Consider the following 20,201-nt stretch of genomic DNA (forward strand, 5'->3'; position numbering starts at 1 on the left):
AGATCATGGAAGAAAAAATAGGGACAACCCTAGGAGCCCTAATACAGGGCATAAACAGAATACAAAACATTACCAAAAATGATGAAGAGAAACCAGATAACTGGGAGCTCCTAAAAATCAAACGCCTATGCTCATCTAAAGACTTCACCAAAAGAGTAAAAAGACCACCTACAGACTGGGAAAGAATATTCAGCTATGACATCTCAGACCAGCACCTGATCTCTAAAATCGACATGATTCTGTCAAAACTCAACCACAAAAAGACAAACAACCCAATCACGAAGTGGGCAAAGGATATGAACACACATTTCACTAAAGAAGATATTCAGGCAGCCAACAGATACATGAGAAAATGCTCCCGATCATTAGCCATTAGAGAAATGCAAATTAAAACTACGATGAGATTCCATCTCACACCAACTAGACTGGCATTAATCCAAAAAACACAAAATAATAAATGTTGGAGAGGCTGCGGAGAGATTGGAACTCTCATACACTGCTGGTGGGATTGTAAAATGGTACAACCACTTTGGAAATCCATCTGGCGTTATCTTAAACAGTTAGAAATAGAACTACCATACAACCCAGAAATCCCACTCCTCGGAATATACCCTAGAGATACAAGAGCCTTCACACAAACAGATATATACACACCCATGTTTATTGCAGCTCTGTTTACAATAGCAAAAAGCTGGAAGCAACCAAGGTGTCCATCAACGGATGAATGGGTAAATAAATTGTGGTATATTCACACAATGGAATACTACGCATTGATAAAGAACAGTGACGTATCTCTGAAACATTTCATAACATGGAGGAACCTGGAAGGCATTATGCTGAGCGAAATGAGTCAGAGGCAAAAGGACAAATATTGTATAAGACCACTATTATAAGATCTTGAGAAATAGTATAAACTGAGAAGAACACATACTTTTGTGGTTACGAGGGGGGGAAGGGAGGGAGGGTGGGAGAGGGTTTTTTATTGATTAATCAGTAGATAAGAACTGCTTTGGGTGAAGGGAAAGACAACACTCAATACAAGGAAGGTCAGCCTAATTGGACTGGACTAAAAGCAAAGAGGTTTCTGGGATAAAATGAAAGCTTCAAAGGTCAGCGGAGCAGGGGCTGGGGTCTGGGGAACTTGGTTTGAGGGGACTTCTAAGTCAATGGGCAAAACAATTCTGTTATGAAAACATTCTGCATCCCACTTTGAAATGTGGCGTCTGGGGTCCTAAATGCCAACAAGCAGCCATCTAAGATACATCAATTGGTCTCAACCCACCTGGAGCAAAGGCAAAGGAAGAACACCAAGGTCACACGACAACTAAGAACCCAAGAGACAGAAAGGGCCACATGAACCAGAGACCTACATTATCCTGAGACCAGAAGAACTAGTTGGTGCCCGGCCACAATCGATGTCTGCCCTGTCAGGGAGCACAACAGACAACTCCAGAGGGAGCAGGAGACCAATGGGATACAGACCCCAAATTCTCATAAAAAGACCATACCTAATGGTATGACTGCAACTAGAGGAATCCCAGAGACAATGCTCCCCAGAACTTCTGATGGCACAGGACAGGAACCATCCCCGAAGACAACTCATCAGGCATGAAAAGGACTGGTCAGTGGAGGGGAGAGAGATGCTGATGAAGAGTGAGCTAATTAAATCAGGTGGACACTGGAGAGTGTGTTGGCAACTCTTGACTGGAGGGGGGATGGGAAGATAGAGAGAGAGGGAAGATGGCAAAATTGGCACAAAACGAGAGACTGAAAGGGCTGACTCAATAGGGGGAGAGCAAGTGGGAGAAGGGAGTAAGATGTATGTAAACCTACATGTGACAGACTGATTGGAATGGTAAATGTTCACTTGAAGCTTAATAAAAATTAATTAAAAAAAAAAAAGTTCTGTCACTTGGCTTCTATTGCATGCACTTTCTTATCATACCCAACGTTCTTGCAATTCAGACATATTTGACGTGGTTCGAAAGCTTCTCTGTAAGCTCTGTTTCCTGTGATCTCTAAGTTATGGAGGAGATGTTCCCTAAGCCTACATACAGTGAGGGCTAGGCTGAGGCAGGATCCCTGAGCCCTTGGCTGGGTATGGCTCCAAACACCCAGATTACCAGTTCTAGTCTCAGCGGAGCCACATAGTTCTTCTCAAAGAAGCCACAACCCACACCTAGAAATTAAGTAAATATGGAGTTACCATACAGCAGATATTTTGTGACTGCTTAATGACTAAACCACATTCCTGTGTTTGGGGAATTCTTCTTTTTTTGAGTCTTACTAGGAAAAAATGGCGATTCCAAAAAAGAGCTCATCTCACATGCTAGAAGCTAAAACCACCAGATATTTGAGTTCCCAAACTCCCATACAGTTAAGGTACAGACATGTCAGTAAGCTTGGCCAATCAGTTGTACACACCCCAGACTTTGAATCAGTACCTAGGAATGCAAAGAATCAAGAACAATGTAGAGTGCACTCTGGTGGTTGGTGGCAGCAGACATTGAGTTTCTAGAGGAAGAAAGAGGAATGATGTTGCAAAAGCAGTGTTTATCTAGTGCCAACAGCGACGATGGTAAAGCTGTGCCATTTACTTTTCCAAGGCAGTAGTGACAGTGTTCTTACCAGTCTAGTTTTCCAGTGTGATGGTGACTGTGGTCCAGATATTGCCTGACCTCCCTTGTTTCTGTTCCTTTTCCAAGCCTAGTTCTGTGAACCAGGAGCTACCCAGTACCTTTCTAATAGATCCCTTTTCTTTGTAAATGAGCCAAGGTCATTTTCTGTTGTTTGAAACCTGAGAAACTTGATAGATACACTTCTTGTAAAACCACCTGCTGAAGCCCAGCTTCTCATCTTGCATCTGTAAAATATAGCTTGGACTATCCATGTTTCTAAATGGGGACACTGTCACCGTTTTGGTTAGCGCAATCTTTCATTGTCAGGACTGTCTTGTGCATTTCAGGATAATTAGCAACCCTGACCCCTTCCCTTAAATGCCGGTATCACATGCCCTCGTCATTGTGACAAGCAAAAACATCCTCACACATTTCCAAACTCGGTGGGGTGGGTTCAGGTCGGGGTGGGATGATACCCTCCTTTCCTGAGAACAACTGGACTAGATGATTAACAAGATGTCTTTCAGGAATATAGTTCTAGGATTCTTTTTTAAATTTATTTCTTATTATTTCATGAGCTTGCCTAGGTTCACTGACGAGTGTTTTGTAATGATGTTTTTTTTCGGTTGTTGTTGTTTTTCTTTTTTTTTTTTTAATAATACATGGGGGAGTGCTCCAAGGCGGGTGGTAGTCCTATATACTTGCAAGGTTCTTGAATTCTATATGAGGTGGTGTACGATTACCTCTAAGTAGATTATAAATAGCTAAGAATTTATAATTCATAGAGCCACCAGTAAAAATGCAGAGGTATAGCTAAAAAGTCTTAAATTTTAAACTGGACTCTAAATTTTAAAATGGACTCAAATTATTTTTTTCAAAATAACGCACACTATAAAAAAAATGTAAGCCTAATGAAATGTATAAAGTGCCCATTTCCACAAATACCAAAGAATAATAAGGGCTAATAGCTTATTGTCTGTTCTTCCAGATATATTTGTAGGTACAGATAGAGAATTTTTCAACAAATGTAGATTGTTTTGCAGCTTGCTTTTTCATATGTATCTACAGTATATCCTGGTCAAACTCCAGTGTCAGGACATACAAATCTACCTCATTCTGTTTAATAGCTGTATTACATTTCATGGAATGGATGTACCATAATTTATCCTTTCTCTTATTGTTTTATAATGTAGGTTGTCTTTAAATTTCCACCATTATATTATTTTCCTATTACCATTGTAACAAATTACCACAAATTTAGTGGCTTAAAACAACACAGATTCATTCTTTTACCAGTCCTGGAGGTCAGGCCTAAAATCAAGGTGTCGGCAGAGCTGGTTCCTTCTGGAGGCTCTGAGGGGAGAATCTGTTTCCTTGCTTTTTTCAGCTTCAAGTAGCCACCTGTATTTCTTGGCTTGTGGTGCCTTCCTCCATCTTCAAAGCTTATTACTTCACTCCCTGCTTCTGGTATCACATCACTTCCCTGTGTCCTGACTCTGACTCCTCCCATAAAAAACCCACCACTTATAGTGACCCTATAGGACAGAGTAGAACTGCCCCATAGAGTTTTCAAGGAACATCTGGCAGATTTGAACTGCTGACCCTTTGGTTAGCAGCCGTAGCACTTAACCACTGTGCCACCAGGGTTTCCACTCCTCCCATGTCCCCCTTATAAGGACCATTGCGATTACATCTGGCCCACCTGAATAATAATCCAGGATAATCTCCCGATCTTCAGATCCTTAATTTGAACACATCTTCAGTGTCCCGTTTGCCATATAAGGTAACATTTGCAGATTCTGGGGATTAGGATGGGGACAGACTTGGGGTTCATTATTCAGCCTCCTACAATCACTAACATACAAGTAATGTTGCAGTAAACATCCTTGAGCAAACATCCCTACCACTTCTGTAATTATTTCTGTAGTAGAGTCCCAGAAGTAGAATTGCAAGTTCAGATTGATGCAGCTCTTATGTATTGATAGATTCTGAATAAAATACTCACCAAAAAACACTGCATCAGTTTTTACTCTCTTCAGCTCTTTTATACCACAGTTGTCATCCATCTGTCCAGCCCATGCTCTCTCACATTTTGGGGTTTTACTAGGGTTCTGTTGGAAGAACTTAACTTTTCAACAGATTCCCTCTTGCTCCTGTATAGTCTTTCGAGATCTTTGGTTTTTTAATTTTCATAATCAATAGAAATCCATCCGATGGTATATCTTAGAAGTCTATCTGAATTCAGATCCTAGTTCCACCACTTTCTGTTAGTATTACCTTCATAAGGTTACTTAACTTTTTTAAAATTGTTTCTTCATTGCAAAATGGTTTGATAATAGTATCTTCCTCATGGGATTGTTATGAGACTTAAATAAGCTGATCCATGCAAAGTCTCTATTATACTCCCTAATATATAAGTAGTTGATAAATATTAACTAGTGTTATTTTATTATTTGCTGTATATCTCAAAAATTCCTTTATATTCAGCCAATTGTATTTTTCTTTAGTATTCCAGCGTTTCTCTAAATGTATTCCCTTTTTTTTTTTCCTTTCATTTAATTTGGATTTTGAGTGAAAGGGGCAGAGGTAAACGTATATACTTGGTCACTTTGAAAAATCCCAGGCTGGGATTTAAATTCTCCGTTAGCAGGGACTTTGCCTTTTTTCCTATCCCCACAATGCATGGTGTGTGTCTTTGCTCCCAGTAGGTACTCAGTAAATATTTGATGGGTGTCAAAACACACACACATATACACACACAAATTGTTGATTTGAAATACTTAGAATCCTGAGACATTTTCAGAATTGCTTGCAGCACATCCTGATGTCACCTTCTTACTACGTCTCTCCTTGACCTTTGAAGAAGATAACCCTTAATGAATAGGAATGGGTTTTTTTGTTACAGGAGTCAGTGACGTTTAGGGATGTAGCTGTGCTCTTCAGCCAGGAGGAGTGGGGACAGCTGGACCCTGCTCAGAGAGCCCTATACCGGGAGGTGATGCTGGAGAACTACAGCAACCTGGTCTCACTGGGTAAGGAGCTTTCCTTGTGAGGCAGAATCTGCCGTGGGAACATCCTAACACCCTCTCCAAGGAGAATGGGCTTGGGCTAGGCTCATCTGCAGGTGGACTCAGCTGCTGGGGTGGGTCTCAGCTTGGTAGAGTTGATGGTGGGCATTTTTACTGTGCTTTTCCTGTCTCCTGCTCCTCTAGTTCTGTCCCCTGGGCCCCCCAGGGGTCTCCAGCATAGAGGGGCGCACAGCCAGAGCCCTAACTTTGTTTCCAGGAGCATCTCCTGACCATCCCCCAGGTGCCCAGTTTTAAGCCCCTCTCAGAACACACCTCTCTGCCTCCTTGGTCTATTCCTCTGCACTGGAGATTCCGGGGCTGATCTGAGGGCAGGATGGCCGCTCATGTCTGCAATCTGCATTCAGTTTCTTTTTCTTATTCATGAATAGGAATTCCGTTTTCCAAACCAAAGGTCATTTCCCAGTTACAGCAAGGGGAAGACCCCTGGATGGTGGACAAAGGAGTTCCTCAAGGCACCCGTCAAGGTGAGTGACAGAGCAATGGGAAGTGGGCATTGTGCATTCTAATGGTCTGGGTGTTGGTCAGCGAGGTGGTTGCACTCAGGAGACACTGGCCAGGAACCTCCTTGATGTGCCAGCCAGGTAGAAAATGTTGGGAAGAGCATGTCCTCTCTCTCTACCTTTTTGATTGCTTGATCCGTCAAATTCAGAGGGAGAGTTGATTTTCCTAATATGGCTGCACTTCAGTCAAATTTTCCTTGTAACTTGAGTTCATAATATGTAATGTATAGAAGTTGATGATTTTTATATTTTCCACTTCCTAATCTCATTAGGTAACGAGGTTTGTCTGTAATGAAGAATCTGTTATAGAAGCACCTTATCTCCATCTTTGGGGTTCAGAGTCTGGAGGTTTCTGTTCTACTCTGCTCCTGGGAAAGGTTGAAACTTTGTAGGGTTGAAAGTGTACATTTTTGTAGAGATGTCCTTGATGCTATTCTTTTCCCCATCCTCTTTCCCAATCCCTCCCCCAGTGTAGAGTCTGAGACACATATAGGTATCCCCTCTTACAGGCATTCATAGCCAGGGCCCTATATTCTTTCTGAACTGAGACCTACCTCCTGGTCTACCTAGAACCCCTCAGAAGTGCTTGTGCTGCCTACCCTGCCTGCCTAGAGCTTCCTTCCATAGGTTCTGGTATATGAGTGCTGGGATTGCTTTTTATGCCATTCTTTCAAACTCCATTTTTTCCTCATGAGCAGGGATTCCATTTTCAATGCCAGAGGTGACCTGCCAGTTGCTACAAGAAGATCCCTGCATAGTAGAAAGAGAAATCTCCCAAGGCACCGGTCTAGGTAAGTGAGTGACTAGGAAATAGCACAAGGGAGTCTCTGTAGATGAGAAGGTCATGAGAAGGCAATAGATTGGAAGCTTTCTTGGAAATTCTGAGCTCTATTGAAATGTTCAGGGCCCCCAACAGATGCCTCCTTGATTGTATCAAGAAGGTTCTTGTCTTGACAGCTTTCTTCATATACCATTCTTTCAGATAAGAGGCAAAGGTGTCCTTTTTTCTCCATCTAACTCTACTCGATGATTATCCTTTCCCATTTTTTGCAGTTTCTCTTTTAGCATCTTTAGCCTCTTGATCTTCATGGTTTCCTATTCATCTGCATTCACAGATGTTCGTATCTGAAAGATTTTAAATATGTTGCACCTTTTCCTGCCATATTTTTAATTCTTTATAATTTTTTTTTCTTTTACCAAACACATACTTCAGAGTATTATCTTTAACTTTACTTGTCTCTGACTTTGTAACACACATTTTATTTTATCTTTTTAGAGACTGGGCTATTATCTCCCACTGTTTTATTCAACCAGCTCTTAAGAAAATAACAACTGGTACCTTCCTAGTTCCCATGGGTCAGCAAACTTTCTCTATAATGGGCCAGAATTAAATATTTTTACTTCGTAGACCGTATCATCTCTATCGTAACTACTACTAAATTCTACCATTGTAGTGTAAAAGCAGCCAGAGACAGTATTTTTTAAAAAATGGATATGGTAGAATTCTAATAAAGCTTTACAGAAACAGGTGGCAGCCAGATTTGACCTGCAAACCCATAGTTTATTGACCCTTCTTCTAGTCTAGTCTAATTGGTCTTTATCATAACCTGTGGATTGCTAGAGTTGGGGCAACATTTTAAAATTATCAAATGTAGATACCTCTTTTTATATTTGAAGAAACATAGAACCAGAGATTTTAAAATACTTTGATTACAGAGCTAGAAAGCTGAAATGCAGTGACAGAAACCTAGACACCAATGTCATGCCAATATTTTGCTTGTATCTTTGTCGTTTGATCTTTAATTGCTGATCCTTTCCTTCACTGGCATCTCTTTTCCCTCATTCTCTCTACAGATTATTTTCATCTTTATTAAAATACAGTTTTGTCTTATAAAGAGGTTCTAGACAGTACATTTAGCATTTAAAAGCACGGGTTGAATTTAGACATTCCCAATTTCAATTTATCTACCACCACTTACAAGCCTTATGACCTGTGGGAACGTTACTTAACCCCTCTGAACCTTGTTTTCCTCACCTACCTTCCATTGCAGCCAGCAGAGTGACCTTTTTGAAACTCAGATGTTTCACCCTTATCCATGGGGAGAAGTAGGACTCCTTAATGTGACATTAAACCCACTTCATTGCCTGTCCTGTATTCCTTTTCAGCCTTGTCAATGGCCACTTCTATTACAACTCCATGTTCTGGCCATACCTTCATACTTATTAACATTTTTATGTTATTCTTCCAGCTTCCCTCCTCCATCTTATGTACTGGAAAACTCCTGCTTATCCTCCAAGATCCATCTGCCTTCCTAAAATGCCACCCCTTATTTGTCCCTTACCTTTCCCATTTCCCAATTGTTAATTTTTTCATCATTTGTGCTCATGTAGCACTGTATACATACCTTGAACGCATCAATAACAGTATCATAATGAATTAGTTATTTTTTCATTATTTATTTTTCTCATTAGATTGAGCACATTGAGGGGAGAGACCAGGTGTTTGAATTCTATGCCTCCAGTATCTCATATATTACATTTAGTAAATATTTGTTGAATTTAATAAATAAATAAACCTCCACTAATAGTTTTACCTTTCTTCACAGATGACTTTGATTAGGTTATCTTTTTAACCCACAAGATCCTCTTTTATTTTTCTATGGCAATCAACTCCATCTTTGTTGTCCAAACTACCTCATAATTACTTACTAATACAGCTGATATTATTATCTTCATTCTTTGAACATAAAACCTGAATCGCACAATCTAGGCTTCTCATATAATGGAGAAATGGACTATTACTGTTGGGTTGGTTATTTATTTCATATCCTTATTGCCAATTAGTCAATATTTGATTGAATCTCAGGTGTCAGGCATGAGAGGAAAGAATGTTTTCTATTCATTTTTTAGGTCACCTGCTTTTCCTAATAATTTTTCCAACTTACCCTGCTCATTCATACATTATTTTTTTTTTTAATTTAAGATGTTCTGATTGTATACTTGTGCATAATAAGGAGTTACCAAATGATGATGACTTGTCCACTGCTCTACTTGAGAAAAATACTTGAATTATTTTGACAAGCCTTATATATAGGATAAGTGATGGAACAAATAATATAAATATGTTTTGAAAATTCTGAGAAAGAGGTAGTCAATTTAAAAAAAAACAAATAATTGAGAAGTTTCTGTAGCAAAACGAGATCAGAATAGTAGGGTAAATTTCTGGATGGGCAAGGAAGGTCATATTTTGGCAAAGTGAAATAAAAGAGAAAAGGTACCTTGGTTGATCTGTGAAAATCCAAACTGCTAGGCTTCCCACTGGCAATTATTTAATTATTCTCAATTATTTAATTTCAATAAAACATATTAATAAGACTGGGTGGCTTAAGCAGTAATTTTATTAACATAAATTATCTGGTTGTATGGTTTATTTAAGTAAACAAAAACCTAAACCTGTTGCTATTGTGTTGATTCCAACTCATGGTGACCCCATATGTTACAAAGTACCACTGCTGCAATCATCTAATTACAGTTCTCTAATTTTAATCAATTTTCAATCATGGATTGATTAATGAAAGCCAGCTTTTAACCCAGAGTTCCTTAGAATCAGCTCAAGCCAAATCTTTTCACTTAGAATCAGAGCTTAGCTTAGAGCTTGTACATATTTCAGAGCTTCAGGACATGTTGACTTCAGATCTCTTGCAGAATTTCATTATTCTCTAAAGGTTCCTACAAAGAGAATTCAACCTCTGGTTGCAGCTTATTAGAAGAATGAACATGTCTGTTTTTCCTCATGATCAAATAGAAAGGGGGAAAGTGGTGGCAGGGTAGTATGAAAGAATTGTAATTCCTTCAATCACAAGGGATAGATTGTTGCACAGGGCTGATTTACTCCATAGTTTTCTTTATCATCAGCATCTTAAACTGAGATCAAATATTATCAAAACAGTTTTGCTTCAAAACTGTTGTAATTTTTAAAATCTGAATGTCTTCTTTTTAAGATTGTTAACCTTTTCACAGACTATGGTACAAACTCCTAATCACATAAAAAATCACAAAAAAATTGCAAATATTTAAAAATTATTGTACATGGGATTTCAGAGAGAACATGGGAAAAATGCAACATTTTAGCTGTCAGTAGGAAGAAAGGAGAAAGTAAAAACAAGTCTTCTACTTTATTGTCCATTATACTCAGAGTGAGAAGTAATAAATGATAAATACTATGAAGTATCACATAGTATTCCCAGACTAGCTTTTCAACTTGATCTTAATGTCTGACATTTTTCTGTATCGTTGTACCTTCTGCTCAACCTATTCTATGTCTAACTTCTCTTCGTTTTCAGTGTTAATTTGTCCAGCACATTCTCCCATACCATTCACTTAACCTATTTACCTCTCCTTCCGTTATTCCATCACATTTTTACCCAGATTCAAGTCCATATTTGAGATCAGATGATATAAACCTCTTTTATATGTATTGTTGCTAATTTTATTGTCCCATTAATGGATCTGTTTGTTTCTTCCACAAAAGTAGGCATTAATTCTTCTGATTCATTTCAGGTTTGAAGACTTGGCCTAAAATAGAAATATTGCCTTCAAGACAGGACATTTTTACAGAAGAAACATCTCAGGGAATAATAATGAAAAAAGCCATTAAGTATGGTCACTGGAACATCAAATTTGGAGAAACTTTAGATTTTGAGACCAGGCTAGAACAGGAGCAACAGAAGAAACCTCTTAGGCAAATGGTAGCCTCATACAAGAAAACCATCAGTGAAGATGGAAACCATACAAGTCTTGACCTGGGGAAAAGCTTATTTATAAATACAATTCTTGTTAGACAACAGAGTGTTCCTATAGAAAGGATACCTAGTATATATTATACTTTTGGGAAAGATTTTAAACAAGATTTTGATCTAATGAAATGCTTCCAAATTTATCCAGGAGAAAACCCTCATATTTATAATGAATATGGCAAGAATTTTAACCATAATCTTCATTTTATTGAACATCAGGGAATTCATACTGGTGAGAAACCCTACAAATGTAATGAGTGTGGGAAAGCCTTCAGCCACAGATCATCCCTTCTTGCCCATCAGAGAATTCATACTGGAGAGAAACCGTACAAATGTAATGAATGTGAGAAAGCATTTAGCAGCAGTTCAACCCTTATCAAACATCTGAGAGTACATACTGGAGAGAAACCCTATCAATGTAATGAATGTGGTAAAGCCTTTAGCCAATGTTCAACCCTCACTGTACATCAGAGAATTCATACTGGAGAGAAACTCTATAAGTGTGGGGAATGTGAGAAGGCCTTTAATTGCAGAGCAAAACTCCATAGACATCAAAGAATCCACACAGGTGAGAAACCCTATAAGTGTAGTGAATGTGGGAAAGGTTACAGCCAGTTTACATCTCTGGCTGAACATCAGAGACTCCATACTGGAGAACAGCTGTGTAAATGCACGGAATGTGGGAGAACCTTCACACGCATCTCAACCCTTATTGAACATCAGAGAATTCATACTGGACAGAAACCCTATCAATGTAATGAGTGTGGGAAAACCTTCAATCAGTATTCATCCTTTAATGAACATCGGAAAATTCATACTGGGGAAAAACTGTATACATGTGAAGAATGTGGGAAATCCTTTGGTTGCAAATCCAACCTTTATAGGCATCAGAGAATTCATACTGGAGAGAAACCGTATCAGTGTAGTCAGTGTGGAAAAGCTTTCAGCCAGTATTCATTCCTAACCGAACATGAGAGAATCCATACTGGAGAGAAACTCTATAAATGTATGGAATGTGGGAAAGCCTACAGTTACAGATCAAACCTTTGTAGACACAAAAAAGTTCACAATAAAGAAAAACTCTGTAAATGGAAGGAATACGAGAAACCTTTCATCTACAGCTCGTCCCTTACTCATTATCAGAATTTTCTTAAAGGAGATAAGCCCTATGAGATTTAATTTCTCAAAGAGTCCAAGACTTATCATGGGAGAATAATCAGGGGAATAATAAATAGGGCACAAATTCCTAATAAATTAAATCTTTTTATTTCTCCTACAGGAAATACACTTGTTTTTAGGTGCTGTCAAGTTGGTTCTGACTCATAGCAACCCTACATACAACAGAAGTAAACAGTGCCCAGTCTTGTACCATCCTCACAATTGTTGCTATGTTTGAGCCCATTGTTGCAGCTACTGTGTTACTGCATCTTGTTGAGGGTCTTCCTCTTTTTCACTGACCCTCTACCAAACATGGAGTCATTCGCCAGGGACTGGTCCCCCTGATAACATGTCCAAAGTTGGTGAGAACTTTGCTAGGAAATATGCTAGTTAGCACTAAGTAATGGTAGAATTGTTCAATGAATATATGAAAAGCATGGATTAGTCAAATTCTAGGAGAACCATTAAATACCCAAGATTTCTAAAAACCTATAAACAAAATTTTAAAATTCATAGCCAGGAAAATGTAAAAGGCCTAACATTTTTTAAAAAAGCATGAAGAATAGTTGAATATAAATTTTGTTACTCTCATTAGACTGTATTCCCTTTCTATGAGTAAGCATCTATATGTTTTCTTTTTAAAAAAGTCATTGTGTTACTGTAAATAATGTAAATAAGTATAAGACCTTATTTTATAAAATGGCAGGCAGATACAGGAAAGGCTTCTTTTCATAAAGAAAAACTAAATATAAAAAAAATTCTTTAACTTCTTTCGTGTGAAAATAGTCAAGTTCACTTCTTACGAGCTGCCCTATCAACAAGTTATATGTATATAAACATACACATAATATACACACATATACACATTATATATTTGTATTCACACATAGTATTGGAATATATGTATATTTTTCACATGTCCTTGATTACTATAAAATGCATTTTTATTAATTGAAATTAATTTCAGTTTACTTTTGAAAATTAAAATTTTTCCAAATACTCTTTTCCTTTTCTACTCCTATATTATTTCTTCATTTGATATGATTCTGTATTACTAGAGTCCTATAGTACTACAGAAAGTGGAGGAAACTGAAGCAAATGGAGAGACTGTCATGCAAATACTTTGCTGTCTGTTGCAGAAGGTATACATTTGACGGAATCTCATACTATACACCTGATAACCACTTGTTAGAGCCAAGAGAGATTTTAGGTTAATCAAATTATAGTCTTTCATTTTACCAATGAAGTAGCCAAGCTGAGTCAACACTAGAATGTAGGTATTCAGCTCTAGTATTCTGTGATAACTGAAGATTCATTTCCAGCTTCAAGGCTCAAGAGTACTATTTGTTTTGTAAACTGTTTAGACAAAATTGCTGTAATTAGCTATATTTTGATCTTTGAGGTATTTTTCCCCACTCATTTTAATTTTAATAATAGGCCTACAGTAAATGGTTTCCTTTATCATATGAATCTCTGATTATACCTGCCTCTATGATAAAAAAAAAAAAATGATAATTGTACTTAAATCCTCAAACTCAGCTGAGGCCCAGATGCTGTAATTGCTTTTAGGAGTTTCATATACAAAGTTTTTTTGTTTGTTTCTGTTGCAAATCTTTTAGCAATTCTTTTTTGTAAAGAAATAGAAACACCCAGTGTCAAGTTGATTCTGAAAGGATTATATGATTATGTTATTATTAAACATCCTTTTCATTCTAAATTGGTTATCCAAACATTTTCCATGCTTTTAAGATTCATTTCCTCCTGGGCCTACTTCTTCCAATTTTTTATGTGACTTTGATAACTGGTTATCATTTAAAAAATTGTTCTAATACAATTAGCTAGAACCTTTTGTCTGGGAAAGGTTTTAGAATTAAAGCAAACTCAAGAAATCAGCATAGTATATTTCTTAATTGACATCTTACCTCATCAGAAATATGATTTTATACATTTAATTATATTTAGAAGGAAAATGAAGCTGTTAAACAGACCTAAGTGTTTAACATTGTACAGAGCTATCTGCATGATATTCTAGATAAAAACATGTATGGTTACATAATAGCAGTGAGCATGCTTAGTACCCAGATTTTGGTTTTTAAATAATATTACTCACTAGAAGAAACCAGGGCTCCTTGGAGAAAAGGCTGATTCCATGTTTGTAGCAAGTGTAAGGGATGTCTGGAATATCTTTAAAAAAAAAGATAACACTCATAGATAGTGGGCTATCAGAGGGCACAGGAATAAGCATTCCCACTAGCCAAACTTACGACAATTTTTAAATATCAACAAGGATAATGACTGATTGATTATATTAAATAAAAAACACCACCATACCACACACACATACACACATCTGTAATGATGAAAAAAAGGAAAGCTCTTTATAAAATTATTGAAAAATGACATCTTTGAAATATGCATGGAATGATAGAAAAGTCACCATTTTGCAACCCTTAATTAAATCGGGCAAAAAAATCAATAGATGGTAAAGCCTATTAAGTGAAGAATTTTTAGAAAATATTTGTACTATGTCAAAACATCGTACCAATTGCAAAAGAAAGATAAACCTTTATAATAGATCTGGCAGCCAAATGGGTTTAACCACTAGTGGGACAACCTGGCATTATGTGGCTCATGATGAAATGTAATTTTTTTCATCTTTTTTTTTTTCATCTAAGGAGCATGTTCCCCACATGTATTATTTTTTGTTTTGTAGTCCTGTCTATGAAGAGTGGGCTTCGTGGATGGTTTCAGTTCTAGGTTAACAGAGCGTCCAGGGGCCATAATTTCGGGGATTCCTCCAGTCTCCATCAGACCATTAAGCCTGGTCTTTTTATGTGAATTTGAATTCTGTTCTACATCTTTCTCCTGCTCTGTCCTGGACTCTGTTGTGTTCCCTGTTAGGGCAGTCGGTGGTGGTAGCCAGGCACCATCTAGTTCTGGTCGCGGGCTGATGAAGTCTCTGGTTCATTTGGTCCTTTAGTATTTTCTTTGTGTCTTTGGTTTTCTTCATTCTCCTTTGCTCCAAGTGGAATGGGACCAATAGATGTATCTTAGATGGCTGCTCGAAAGCTTTTAAGACCCCAGATGCTACTCACCAAAGTGGAATGTAGAACATTTTCTTTATAAACTATGTTATGCCAGTTGATCTAGATGTCCCCCGAAACTATGGTCCCCAGGCCCCAGCCTTAGCTCCTCTGTCCCTTGAAGTGTTTGGATGTGCCTAGGAAACTTATTTGCTTTTACTCTGGTCCAGTTGTGCTAACTTTCCCTGTATTATGTGTCGTCCTTCCCTTCCCTGAAGTTGACCCTTGTCTGCTACCTAGTTAGTGATTTCCCCTCCTCCTCCCTCCCTACTCTCAAAACCATCAAAGAATGCGTCTTTTCTTGAGTTCTTATGATAGTGGTCTCATACAATATTTGTCCTTTTGTGACTGACTTACTGAAATGTAATTCGAAGCACGCATCATCATACATGATTTATTTTTTTCTGAAAATGTTTAACTAAAATCTAATAAAGTCTCTCACCGAAACTTAGCTTCCTGTTTATAAGATGTACAAGGGATAGAGAAGCAGGATAAATCACACAATGAGGAAATAACTAGACAAATCCACAATTTGGGACATTCTACAAGACCGCTGGTTTGGACCCTTCAAAAAGCCACTCTAATAAAACAAAAAGTGGTGTTTTCTGGATTGAGACACTTAAGAGACAACCACATGCAAGGTATGATCCTTAATTGATTACTGCTTTGTAAGAAAATTAACTGTAAAAGACATTTTGAGGAATAAGTGGGGAAATATGAAAATGGAATGGGTATTATATAATGAGTGTGTTTAATTTTACTAGAGGTGATAGAGTATTGAGGTTCTATAGAAGAATGTCTTTATTCTTGGGTGTCTTGGTTATCTAGTGCAGCTGTAACAGAAATAGCACAAGTGGATGGCTTTAACAAAGAAATTTATTCTCTCACACTCTAGTAGGTTACAAGTCCAAATTCAGGGTGTCAGCTCCAGGGGAAGGCTTTCTCACTTTGTCAGCTCTGGAGGAAGGTCCTTGTCCTCAATATTCCCCTGGTTGAAGAGCTTCTCAGGCGCAGGGACCCCGCAAAGGATGCACTCTGCTCCTGGTGCTGTTTTTTTTTTGTGTGTGTGTGTGGTATGAGGTCCCCAACTCTCTGCCTGCTTCCCTTTTATCTCTTGAGAGAGAAAAGGTGGTGCAGGCCACTCACCCCAGGGAAACTCCCTACACATTGGGTCAGGGAGGTGACCTGAGTAAGGGCGGTGTTACAATCCCACCCTAATCCTCTAAATATAAAACTATAATCACAAAATGGAGGACAACCACACCATTCTGGGGGTCATGGCCTAAAGAAGTTGACACATTTTTGGGGGGACATAATTCAATCCATGACATTGGGCAATGCATGCAGAGGATTTTAAGTTTGAAAAGTCATATCTGCGTCTTGTTTTCAAGTAAATATGTAAGAAATTATTGAACTGTTGTTGAACCTTTGTGAATGATGTAGAGACATTCATTGGTCATTCTTTAAACTTTTCTGTATGTTTAAAAGTTTTAATAAAAAATTGAGACAAAAAGTGATTGGATGTACATCAACGTTCATTGCATTATTCGCAATAGCTAAAAGATGGAAACAAGCCAAGTGTCCATCAACAGATGCATAAACAAAATGTGGTATATATGTCAATGGAATATTATTCCACCATAATGAAAAAAATGAAGTTCTGACACATGCTACGACACGGACAAGCCTTGAAAACATGCTGAGTGAAATAAGTCAGGCACAAAAAGACAAATATTGTATGACCCCACCTACATGAAATATTTAGAATAGGCAAATGCAAAGAGACAAAAGTTTAGTGGTTACCAGGTGCTAGGTGGAAGGGAGGGATGGGGAATTATTACTTCAGGTACTGAGTTTCTGTTTAGGGTGATGAAAAACTTGTAGATAGTGATGATGGTTGCATACCATTGTGAGCGTAATGTCACTGAATTGTACTTAAAATGGCTTAAGTGGCAATTTTTTGGTTACTTTTTGCAACAATATTTTTTTTTTTTTCAGAAAAGTGATTGTATAAAGTGATGAATATGAAGCTTCCAGTCAGAATTCTCTTTTTATACTCTCAAAAACTTCCTATTTGAGAGTTCATCCTCCAGGGATGTAATCATTGGAAAAAAAATAACTTTAGGTCAGTTCTGATCCCACTTAAAATGGAGTAAACACACTCCACTGTATCTCTCCCACCAAATATGACTAAAAACCCCTGAGATAATGCATGGAGAAGCTGTTGGAGGACCCTGAAAATTAAAGGTAACAGGCAGATATGAGAAATTAACCAGTTCTAAAATTGCCATTTGGTTCCTCTTTTATGTCTTTTCGTGCTGAGAACTTCAGTATTTCTATTCATATCAGGAATGTTCACACTTCCTGAAGCATTGTGATAATACCTACCTTAAAGAGAATTTGCTTAACTTGGTAAAAGGCATCTACAAACCCCCCACAACTAACGTCATACTTAATGGTGATCAACTGAATGCTTTCCTGTTAAAATCAGGAACAAGTCATGGATGACTACTCTGAACACTTCTATTCATCATCATACTGGAAGTCCTTGCCAATGCAATCAGGCAAGAAAAAGAAATAAAAAGTATTCATATTAGAAGAGAAGAAAACTGTCTCTATTCATGGATGACATGATTGTCCACTTGGAAGATCCTAAGTAATCAACAAAAAAGCTCTTAGAACTAGTGAGTTTAGCAAGGTCACAAGATAGAACGTCAACATAAAAAATATATTTTACTATCACCTGCAATAATATGGAAAGTAAAAAAATGTACCCAGTGTGGTTTCACTAAGATTCCCAACCAGAATGTTGAAGGCGCCACATGGATGCTTCTTGCTGCAGATGATAAGATGTGACAGAAGATACTAAGTATGGGAAAACTGTTAAGCAAAAGGAGCCAGGACTTGATGGTTCTGGAAATTCACAGTCTTTCCAAAACAGCCAAACAAAAAGCCAAATCCATTGCCATCAAGTCAATTCTTACTCATAGTGACCCTATAAGACAGAGTAGAACTGCCCCATAGAGTTTTCAAGGAGCACCGGGTAGATTTGAACTGCCAACCTTTTGGTTAGCAGCCATAGCACTTAACCACTATGCCACCAGGGTTTCCAAAACAGCAGAGGATGCTAAAATCAAGAAATTCCTTCCAAAGATGAAATTTAGGGCACTGCCTGGAAAACAGCCTCCAATGTTGTGACTGTAAAATCTTTTATTAAGGTTTCAGAAAGATCTAAGGTGATGCATCAGAGTATTATTCAATCAGAGGAAAGATTCTATAGAAAGATTAAAGGTGTGCCTCACAGATAATCTCAAACAACAGGGCTTCTAGGAAGTTAAAGCACATTGTCTTCAGCCTTCTCAGAAAGTTCAAGATAGAGAAGGTCTTAAAGAACTCTGTGGGTGGGGCTTTATGTAATGGGGTGAACCCAAAGGTGATTACAGGAGACTCACAAAGTTTTAAAAAGAAATATACAGAAACATCACCACTGAAGAAGACAGAATATAAAATGAGACAAAGCCTTTGGGCACCCAAAATTCAGCTAGCAGGAAGCAGACAAAAATACTCAGCAGCAAGTACTTGCTACCTTTTTTAAAAGGGTAACTCAGGGCAGAACCAAGATACCAGAAAGCAAAGTGGAGAGGCATAATTATTTCTAGGTCTTGAGACATAATCAGGGAGATTCCAACATTTTCCTAACTGGATTTTAGAATTACTGTGGACCAGTCACTTCTTTTGGAAACCCTGGTGGTGTAGTGAGTAAGAGCTACAGCTGCTAACCACAGCAGTTCGAATCCACCAGGTACTCCTTGGAAACTCTATGAGGCAGCTCTACACTGTCCTATAGGGTCGCTATAAGTCAGAATTGAGTTGACAGCAATGGGTTTGGTTAGTTTGTTTTTTAGTCATTTCTTTTAAACAGATACGTCTTCAGTGGTTGTTCTATGCCAATCCCATTATTTGTTTTGTGTGTGTGTGTGGGGGGGGAGAGGCAGATAACTTGTCTCTTTCGTTTCCTAAATTTACAGATCAAGAAGAAATGTACTTGAGGTGCAGTACTTAAGAAACTATACCTGAGAACCCTCATCCTTAAACTGGAGTTTATTTAGATGACAAGATTATGGATGGGTGCTTTAATGGGATGAAACTCTGTGGCCTTGGGAGGGGATGAGTGTATTTTGCAGGTGTTAGAAATGTAAACACTTTGTGGCCAGAGGATGGATTGTGGTAGTTTTAAAAATATTTTGACAAATTCTTTGATATGCCTCACTTTAAGAAGTGGAACTTAAAGGGTAAGACAGTACACAATACTGGGGAAGCCAGCACAACTTGTACAAGGCAAGATCATGGAAGCTCCATAGACACATCCAAACTTCCTGAGGGACTGAATTGCTGGGCTGAGGGCTGTGGGGACCATGGTCTCGGTGAACATCTAGCTCAATTGGCATATCATAGTTTATAAAGAAAATGTTCTACATTTTACTTTGGTGAGTAGCATCTGGGGCCTTAAAAGCCTGTGACCAGAGATCCTCCACTGGTCTCACCCCTTCAGGAGAAAGGAAGAATGAAGAAAACTAAAGATACAAGAGAAAAATTAGTCCAAAGGACTAATGGACCATAACTACCATGGCCTCCACCAGACTGAGTCCAGTACAACTAGATGGTGCCTGGCTACACCACTGCCTGCTCTGACAGGGATCACAATAGCAGGTCCCAGACAGAGCTGGAGAAAAAATGTGGAACAAAATTCTAACAAAAAAAAGATCAGACTTACGGGCCTGACAGAGACTGGAGTAACCCCAGGAGCATGCCCCCAGACACCCTCTTAGCTCAGTAATGAAATCAGTCCTGAGGTACACCCTTCAGCCAAAGATTAGACAGGCCCATAAAACATAATGAGACTAAAGGGGCACACCAGCCTAGGGGCAAGGACTAGTAAGGAGGGGGCAGGAAATCT

At 38.2% G+C, this 20,201-nt stretch overlaps 1 protein-coding gene across 3 annotated transcripts in view; it reads left to right on the forward strand.

Moving 5' to 3' along the window:
• ZNF354C (zinc finger protein 354C) overlaps nucleotides 1-19,897 on the forward strand; it is a 44,797-nt gene extending 24,900 nt beyond the window's left edge. The window contains exons 3-7 of one of the 3 annotated variants that reach the window (XM_064279258.1): nucleotides 5,524-5,650; nucleotides 6,076-6,171; nucleotides 6,906-6,998; nucleotides 10,768-11,571; nucleotides 15,712-19,897. In XM_064279258.1, the coding sequence (XP_064135328.1) occupies nucleotides 5,524-5,650; nucleotides 6,076-6,171; nucleotides 6,906-6,998; nucleotides 10,768-11,571; nucleotides 15,712-15,902 (1,311 nt within the window). In that variant the 3' untranslated portion in view covers nucleotides 15,903-19,897. Of the gene's footprint in view, nucleotides 1-5,523; nucleotides 5,651-6,075; nucleotides 6,172-6,905; nucleotides 6,999-10,767 lie in introns of all 3 variants that reach the window. The other 2 variants (XM_064279259.1, XM_023552200.2) reach the window with 2 other exon arrangements.
• The last annotated feature ends 304 nt before the right edge of the window (nucleotides 19,898-20,201 follow it).

Source organism: Loxodonta africana, chromosome 2, assembly GCF_030014295.1.
Source record: "Loxodonta africana isolate mLoxAfr1 chromosome 2, mLoxAfr1.hap2, whole genome shotgun sequence".
NCBI lineage: Eukaryota > Metazoa > Chordata > Mammalia > Proboscidea > Elephantidae > Loxodonta > Loxodonta africana.